This window comes from Etheostoma spectabile, chromosome 11, assembly GCF_008692095.1.
Source record: "Etheostoma spectabile isolate EspeVRDwgs_2016 chromosome 11, UIUC_Espe_1.0, whole genome shotgun sequence".
Taxonomy (NCBI): domain Eukaryota; kingdom Metazoa; phylum Chordata; class Actinopteri; order Perciformes; family Percidae; genus Etheostoma; species Etheostoma spectabile.
Genome location: NC_045743.1, coordinates 6572739 through 6581938, shown reverse-complemented (window position 1 = coordinate 6581938; position 9200 = coordinate 6572739). Strand labels below are relative to the sequence as shown.

At 38.7% G+C, this 9200-nt stretch overlaps 1 protein-coding gene across 3 annotated transcripts; it reads right to left on the bottom strand.

Annotated features, from left to right (window-relative positions):
* Positions 1 to 563: 563 nt before the first annotated feature.
* acp6 (acid phosphatase 6, lysophosphatidic) lies at positions 564 to 7845 on the bottom strand. Of its 3 annotated transcripts, none has more exons than XM_032529298.1 (11): positions 7601 to 7845; positions 4766 to 4991; positions 4532 to 4660; positions 3406 to 3536; positions 3160 to 3239; positions 2983 to 3070; positions 2679 to 2811; positions 1778 to 1878; positions 1596 to 1688; positions 1338 to 1503; positions 564 to 1247 (listed from the first exon to the last, which is right to left on the bottom strand). In XM_032529298.1, the coding sequence occupies exons 2-11, from the start codon at positions 4982 to 4984 to the stop codon at positions 1113 to 1115; spliced, it is 1275 nt and encodes a 424-aa protein (XP_032385189.1). In that variant the 5' UTR covers positions 4985 to 4991; positions 7601 to 7845; the 3' UTR covers positions 564 to 1112. The 3 variants fall into 3 exon arrangements, with proteins under 3 accessions (XP_032385189.1, XP_032385192.1, XP_032385190.1); XM_032529301.1 differs by having other exon boundaries at positions 4766 to 4986; positions 7601 to 7778; XM_032529299.1 differs by lacking the exon at positions 7601 to 7845 and adding an exon at positions 7154 to 7564.
* Positions 7846 to 9200: the final 1355 nt, after the last annotated feature.

The window sequence follows — 9200 nt, the reverse complement described above, 5'->3', positions numbered from 1 at the left end:
ACTGTAATGTATAATGCCAGTTATTGTAACAAGTCAATTATGGGCATGTATCCATTAATACATTATACTGTGGTCTGATGGTACCAAGAAATCCCAATAAGACAGCAGCCTGTTTCACTCTTAACACAAACTAGCAGAAATATTCAATTTCTACATATTTATACCATGGTTATAACATGTCCCTAACACACAACTTATCCCCAACATAAGATACAGTACATCAACTGCTTAGTATTCCCCAAAGGAATAAAGTAATTAAATATGAGATTTGATTGTGAAGACAACCAAATTGACAGAATTGCATCAGCAATCAGATACTGGCATTTGTGCCACATTGGTGAACATTCAAAATATCCATAATTAAGTGTAAGAATGAATTGCAGCAATGATTTGAACTTTTAAGGAAAAGGCTGATAACTTTCTTTTCAACAAATCCCCAAGAGAAAAAAAAACATCCTACAAACAAGTATTACCTGTGTAAGCAACCGTGATAAGTTTATTCCTCTGTGCCATATACCTGCACTATTGTCTAAAACTATTAGACACATGCAGGAGTATGTTACTTCATTGCAATGGACATGGGCACTGTAGTTTATTGAGTCAATCATATGTACTGTACACTGTCCTTGTGCAGCAAATCCATACTAGAACACCAAGTGTTTACCAATATACAGCTGAAAATAATAGTCACCAACATTTGCACAATTTACTCAAAATTAAAACTATTATCCAGCTATTTTAGCAAATTGCTTAGACTTTAAAAAGAAAAGAGTTATGAATTTGTGTCTTCAGAAGATTTATGACTTGAGAGGGGCAGACTGGAGTCTTTCTGGAGTTTGTTGACAAATTATTCTGCACTTAAAATTGTCAATATACCATAACAATCTACCTGATTTAAACATTTTACTGCCATGGATACAAGAAGCTCGGGAATTATTCAATTAAAAGTCTGATGTAAACTGAAAGATCTTCAAAGGTGGCTGTAATCCAGGAGAAGAAAGTTTCCCACGTTGATGGTGGCTGGATGGAGTAAGAACAGAGGATTAAAAAAAAAGAAAAGATGCCTGGTATCTGTTGGAGTGTAAGCACTGTGCTGAGTTGTGAAGGTTTGTTCAGGGTTGGGTCAAGCCCTCTGTGCTGTTACAAAGTGAGTGGTAGAGTTCAGAGCTCAGGGAGTAAGCTGAAAGCACTTGCTTGAACTCCTCCAGAGGGCAGTAGACTCCACTACAACCTGGTATAAGTTGATCCTACAGAAAGACAAGCGACTTGGAGTAAAAAAACAAGGTGAAGAAAATGCAACAACTTATCAACTAAACAGACACATTCTCACCCCCTACCTCGCCTACGTATGACACTTTAACAAAGGACCTATTGGTCTGCCGGTGTTGGTGCAGCTCCAGAGTGATATCGGCAGCATATGGTGGCCATCTCATGTCAAAAATCCCCAGAGACATCAGACAGGGTATCAAAGTAGTGTCATGTGCAGAGTACAAAAATAACTTCCTGTTAGAAGAGAGAGGATTGTAACAGTAAACCATTTAGGGACCAAACACAAGCAAGTTTATGCAACAAATGGGTGACAAAAGATGTCCAACCTTTTTGGCTCCGATGAGATGCCCCCTAGTTTCTCCTCAATGTTGGCTAACAATGTCTGTACAAGGGGTCCCACACACAGCTGCAAGTTCTCCCTGTCAAAAAAGGGAAATATTTAAAGGTGGCCCCTTTTAAAAAAAAGAAGAAAAAAAAAAGAAAAGTTTCTGCTGACTTTGAGTCTAACCTGTTGCTGGGTTTATACACGTGGCAGATCATGTCCACAGCTCTCTGTTCCACTTTATTCCTCCAGCTGTCCAGCACTGATGGACAGGGCAGGCCGTGCACCTGTTAATGTGCAGAGACTTGACACAGTCAGTATCAGCTCTGCTGTTGAGCAATACAAACCTAAAAAAGGAACTTGCAAGACCTCTTTTCAGAGCTGTCATTTTATTATGACATCATTGTTTCCCCATTTTTCCCCTTCAGTTATTTTCCAAAATAGTTTCTATTGTGGCTAACTTACAGTAAAGAGGGTGTAGATATTAAGCAGTGACAGTAAAATATACCAGTATCTTTATTTTCTGTTTGTGGGTTTTAGATGTATTGACTCAGAAATGTGCTGATTTAATTCTTCAGTTAGTCTGAATTAGTTGTAACTGAACATAATCAACCAGATTGTTAGATAGGGCTTTAGTATTTGGCTTTGGCGGGAGAGGGAAACAATCAGCAAATACAGAAAAGGCCAAAAACGTTACCCCTTCATCTTGTTTCAGCTCTTGTGGTGGCCCCAGTGTGCACATTTACAGTAAAAGATGGTTATTTGAAATAGTCTGATATACAATTGAAAAAAATGACTCACTCATTCAGTAATGACTTTCTTTCACTGACTGAATAAGGAATTATTTTAAGATATATTCAATTACGGCCAAGAGTAAGTATTTTCAATGTTTAGACTCAAACCGTGCTGAATCTGTTATTTTAGCTTGTTAAAACCTCTAGAAACTTGATGAACTCTGTCATCTTACATAACTAGCAGCTTGCTGGGTTGCCGCCACAAGCCAGGCCTTCATAATAATCATATGTATTCTGATAGCTTGTGGTGAGACCTAATAAAAGTCATGTGAATCATGATGTGGCAGTGTCACCTCTCTGGCAACCATGTCGTCCCTAATGAGGATGAAGTCAATGTGCTGGTGAGGAGCAATGCCCAACGCACTCTGGATGCTCTGCAGATCTGCTGCAATGTCTGGCAGAGTGGACGACTCTGCCCAGCGGTGGCTGCACAGAACACACACAGTGTCAGCCTCAAAACACAGACACGCCATGACAACCTGTCAGAGGCATCTCAACTGTGCTATCACTTTGCACAACACATTATTCTAGATTCCAGTTTTAAGTAGCTTGTGCACAGGATGTTTGAGGCCTGGTATGAAAATATACTCTACGTACCTGGCAAGGAGTTTGAGCAGCTTGCATCCATGGTAGTTAGGATACAGGATTTCAGATTCTGCCTCCGTTGTTAATATAGGCAGAATTTCTTTGAATAGGACAGAACATTATAAAAAAACAGATTTGATGAGATCCAGAATAAAACACACATCATGCACATGTGTATTCCTACCATACCTTTTTGTTTTTGCTCAAACAGCCCTGCTACCAGGCACTTGGCAGATTCAATGGTCCTTGCAATGTTAGTGGAGCGCACACTAAAAATAGAAAGAAAAACAAAACAAAAAAAGGTCATGCAAACTTCAAAATAGTTAAGCATTTAGGCTATGTTTTGTAGTGTGCTCTTAACCACAATGTATCAAAACTGCAGTGTGCAGGATAGTGTTTGTGTTCTTGCTACCCTTTACAATTTGCAACACTTACTAGACCTCGGGTGAGCTAAAGGTTGGGCTAAGGAAAGGAATCTCCTCAATGTATCTCTTCCTCAGCCTCCTGCCCAGCTCATACAGCTGCTGCATGCCCACTGTGGTCAGCTGACCAGGGAATGTGCCACCCTGCCAAGTCACAAACAGGATAAGCTTTTACTTACAGATGTGGCCAAAAACATAACCTGCGATGGCATGCAGGAATCCAGAGTGAATGTGGTTCAAGGATGGCAAGAGCCCATATTGTCCGATTCAGGTTTCTTTGCTAAATGCAGTGCAGTAAACCTCTCTAGCAGAGTAGCACAGGAAACTCTCTCTATGGACACGCTGGCTGGCAAACATATCACTGGTTAACTCTGTACACAGTTTAGTGGCATTATAGTGAGGAGTTGAATAAATGAATGTGCTTAATATCATCTACAAGGCTTCGTAATGAATCCTAGTGGCCACTAGAGAAAAAAGGCTTCTGAATCCACATGGTGCTTCACATTTATGAAGGGCAAGAACATCCAAATATACAGTCTCCGTGCAAAACCAGAAAAAAAAAAAAAACGGTGAAGAAGGAGGGTGAATTACACGAAAACAGCAACGAAAACATCTAAATGCAGACACAACGAGATCGGGAACGTCTGTCGGTAAGGGCCAACAGAAATGGTCTGAATAATTCAAGGAACAGCAAAAGGTTTGGTTGTTTCTGACCAAATGCTGATTGGCTCTGTGACGAGGTTCCGTCATGTCCTGTCTGCTGCACGCTCTACCCAGTGCCAACCCTAAATCAAATATTTCCAGTAAGTGAGAAAGCATGTGACACGGACAATCTCCTGTTGTGTGCTCAATGTGTAAAGCTGGACTATGTCAGGACCAGTTCCTCAGACATAGTCCAGAGTTCATGTGAAAACAGCTTAAGTAAACTGTGGCAGATTGCACAAGCACACCTGAATTGAATGACATGTTTCCAGTTGCTACAGGTCTAAATGTCTGCTATTAAAAGGTACTGTACGTAATTGGCTAGTCTCTCCCGCATAGCCTTTTACCAGGAACCAACTACACAAGTTACAGCACTTGAATTTATTTCCATTTAGCTCTTTTCTTGTCTGACCACACTCAACAGCACACATACTAACGTTCAGTAGGTTTTTCCGATAGCTGTCTTCTACAGGAGCAGGGGGTCTGGGGCCACCATGAAGATCTGTCACTTCATAGTTGATGTGGGTGTGGGCTGGAGGCTCCAAGAGCGTTGGCACCCACTGGGCCTTTGACAAGACAAGTGTGCCCAGACAAAGAATTATTACATACAGATGTCACGCTACATTTAACACCCACAAGCACTAAACAAGTTGATTTAAAAAGCGTTTTACCTCCATCACATCAGGTATTGACTTCAGTGGCGTTCGAGCACCATGTCGGAACAAGACTTGGACCAGTTTAAGTTCATATTGAGAACTGGGATTTGTGTCAGCAGATGAGCAACTGGAACCAACCTGGTCCGGTTTAGTCTTCTTTTGTGACCACAGTAGTGAACCGAAAGCCACTGACACTGAACCTAAAACACCTGCTTTGGTCCAAAGATTCCTCATGGCTGCGCTGTGAGCAAAACAGACACGTGTCTGAATAAACTACACATGCATTAGGGTTAATAAGATTAAAATAACTTTATTTTTATCATAATGTCACACAGTTATTAATGTTAACACCATCACTGTCAAATACAAAGCTATACAAAGTGCATATACTGTCATATCCACCTACCTCATGTATACAAAGCAGCCAGTTACATTAATCCCTCTATTTATTCAAGCACCTTTTGCACTCTACACCATTAGACCATTGTCTTCCTGTCTACACACGGGATTATTGCGGTTTACACACGATGTAAAAAGTCTACACACCCGTTAAAATGCCAGGTTTTGTGATGAAAGAAATTAATTTGACAAACATATCAGAACTTTTTTCCCCTTTAAAATGTGACCTATAACGTGAACAATTTAATTTAAAAACAAACCTAAATATTTGAGGAAAAAAAAAAAGTACAATAACCTGGTTGCATAAGTGTGCACGCCCTTAAACTAATACTTTGTTGAAGCACCTTTTAATTTTATTACAGCCCTCAGTCTTTTTGGGTAGGAGTCTATTAACACGGCACATCTCGACGTGGCAATATTTGTCCACTCTTCTTTGCAAAAGTGCTCCAAATCTGTCCTATTGCATGCAGGACATCTCCTGTGCACAGCCCCCTTAAGATCACCCCACAGATGTTCAATTGGATTCAGGTCTGGGCTCTGGCTGAGACATTCCAAAACCTTCATCTTCTTTTGGTGAAGCCATGCTTTTGTGGATTTGGATGTGTGCTTTGGGTCGTTGTCATGCTGAAAGGTTAACTTCCTCTTCATCTTTAGCTTTGTAATGGAAGCTAGAAGGTTTTTTTCCATAATAGCCTGGTATTTGGAATTGTTCATAATTCACTCCACCCCGGTTCCAGCTGAAGAAAAACAGCCCCAAAGCATGACGCTGCCACCACCACCATGCTTCACTGTGGCTATGGTGTTCTGTGGGTGATGTGCAGTGTTGTTTTTGCGCAAAACATATCTTTTGGAATTATGGCCAAAAAGTTCAACCTTGGTTTCATCAGACCATAACACATTTTCCCCACATGCTTTTGGGAGACTTGATGTTTGTTTTTGCAAACTTCAGCCAGGCTTGGATTATTTTCTTTGTAAGAAAAGGCTTCTGTCTTGCCACCCTATCCCAAAACCCATTCATATGAAGAATACGGGAGATTGTTGTCACATGTAGCACACAACCAGTACTTTCCAGAAATTCCCGCAGCTCCTTTAATGTTGCTGTAGGCCTCTTGGAAGCCTCCCTGAGGAGTTTTCTTCTCATCTTTTCATCAATTTTGGAGGGACGTCCAGTTCTTGGTAATGTCTCTTTTGTGCCATATTTTCTCCACTTGATGATGACTGCCTTCACTGTGTTCCATGGTATATTTAATGCTTTGGAAATTATTTTGTACCCTTCTCCTGACTGTTATCTTTTAACAATGCCAGGGGGAGAAACTGGAACAGCTGAACTTTATTTGTGATTATTCAGAGTCACTTTAAATGATGGCAGGTGTGTAATAACGTCTATTTAACATGATTTAAGATGTGATTTGTTCATTCTGAACACAGCCACATCCCCAGTTATAAGAAGGTGTACACACTTATGCGACAGGTTTTTCCATTTGAACTGTTCACATTATAGGTCACATTAAAAGTGGAAAAGGTTCTGACATGATTTATCTTTTTCTAATTATTTGACATCACAAAAACCTGGCATTTTAAAAGGGGTGTGTAGGCTTTTTATATCCACTTTATACATACATACATATACACATCATATATTATATATACATATATATATATATAACAATATATATATATATATATATATATATGTCCTAACATATATATGTTAGGACAGAGACTATTGATAACCCAAACATATTGACTTCACAAAGACTACAAAAACACCAAAATATTCATATGTGAGAAGAATATAACGACATAAATGATAAGTCAAGTTATTTAAATTGTTCCCGAGGAATCAACTAACGTTAATCCTAGTTTGGGCAGCTGTATTTTTAAATTACCAATTCATCTACAGATTTCTTTCTCTATGAAATGCCACAATTTTTTTTTAAATATATAACTTTAACTGACTTAGCTTTGCCTTCAGCTACACTATACATGTAGCTAGGTACTAACCTGATAAACTGATCCAACTAAACTTCATGTCAAGTCCAACGATGTCTGCCCACTGTATGACGACCCGGATGACAACTAACGCTAACGTCAGCTACTTCAATTTAAACGTTTCCTCACTCGTGAAATATTATATAAGTTAATATGACCTTGTGCCATTAAACTCCCAAATACTGTAAGATAAGGACTATTCACATTACTGAAATCCTGAGCTAGCCAACACACATTGCTTAACTCGTTACACCACCAACTCGCTACCAACGCTACATGAAGCACGTTAAGAAAACACCAATACGCACATGAGTGCTAACGTTAACTCTTTCAAACTAGATAACGTTAACTGCAACAGAACGTGACAGCATTAAGTTTGACCTCCGTCTTAACCGTAAACCTAAAGCACAATTATGTAGCTAAATGCCGTTAGCTAGTTTAGCTACTTCCTTTACTTACTTCTCTCGATAGAAACACACAGCGTTCAGTAAATGATAAATTCACTTGTCATTCGGCAACTCTTGCCATCGCTTCAATCTAAAGGACATCTCGGGAACTGTAGGGTAGCCAATACCACCCTACAATACTAGTAAATGCGATGGCTACGACAATATAACTACATTTCCCGACAGCCACATCACAAGCTGATCTTTCTTCTTCTTCTTTGAAAAGATGTGCTGTACAGGCGATGCATCAGTGTGTTGCATAGACGGTTAATGGAAGGTGTGTGTCTGGGTTGCTGCTGCAAACAGGAACTAAGTGGACGTCACAATGACGTTTCCAGATGGGTGTACTTGTGTAGTGACTCACATACTTATACAGGGTCTGGATTCACTTTTTTTACTATTTGCCCCTGTGGCAGGCACATATTCATATATTAGAAATGTTATCTGCCACTTTTGTCTGACACACAGACACTTAGAGGGGTTGAAACTGGACAATATTATCTGTTTTGTGCAATAACACTGGCTTGTAATGTGTGCAATACTCAACTGCTACTATTATTATCATTATTATTATTACTTTTCACCATTGCAACACCTTAATTATGTTATTTATGTAAATACTGTATCATATTATACCTTTAACTATGTAAATATCCACACTCCTTATATTTCTTTATTTCTTTATTTATATTTCTTATATTTCTAATATCTGAGCAACTGTAACACAGAGTTTCCCTTTGGGGATCAATAAACTACTTCTGATTTGGCTTCTGATTCTGAAATATAGTGGGTCTATGCTACGGAAGAGGATTAGGGCCACTGGTGAAAAATGTATTTGAGTTCTGACTTTAATCTCAGAATAATAAATAAAGTCAGAATTCTAAGAATAAAGTCAGAACTCAAATACCTTTTTCACCAGTGGCCCTAATCCTCTTCCATACTATGCACTAAATAAATGAATGACATATAATATAGATATTTTGATGTAAAGAATTATGTCTTTCAATATTCAACATATTTAGACAAAAAAACATGTATGGTGAATTCCTGTGCTCAAATTAGCCTACCCTGTGGTTTTCTGGGGTGCCCTGTTTTTCATGGATGGAGTACTGTACACATGCACATGTATTCATGACTGCATTGCCTACGTGCAAAATATAGGCTACTTTTCTATAAATATGTTCCATTTCCATTCATACAGAGAATACTTAGCCTGGGACAACCAAAAAACAGAAAATGCAGGGTTGTAATGTTTTGAAGCAAGTCACAGGAACTTCACTTGAGGAGATGCTGTGTTTATTCATAGTCAAACTGAAACTGAAACTTGTTTTTCATTCATACTTTTACTCCACTACATTCCAAAAGAAAATTTTGTATATGTATTGTATTCCACTGCATTAATTTGACAGCCATGTTTACTAGTTAGCCTATAGCCTATTACAGATTAAAATTTCCAAATATATTATAACCTTATAAATTATTGTTGTAAAAGTAGTAAGTGATAGTCCAGTATTATGTAATAGCCTACCATATAAAACTCAGAAAGGAGATTTGGCGGCTTATACTCAAGCTACATTTTGATTTAGTTTTTATAAATTAAATGATCTGAATAC

Excerpts from the sequence above, each read along its gene's own strand:
- acp6 (XM_032529298.1), bottom strand. The coding sequence starts at position 4,984 with ATGAGGAATCTTTGGACCAAAGCAGGTGTTTTAGGTTCAGTGTCAGTG. Across the intron at positions 4,661-4,765 it reads CAATACCTGATGTGATGGAG|GCCCAGTGGGTGCCAACGCT; the intron begins GTAAAACGCTTT and ends GTCTTGTCAAAG. Across the intron at positions 1,689-1,777 it reads GTGTATAAACCCAGCAACAG|GGAGAACTTGCAGCTGTGTG; the intron begins GTTAGACTCAAA and ends CTTTTTTGACAG.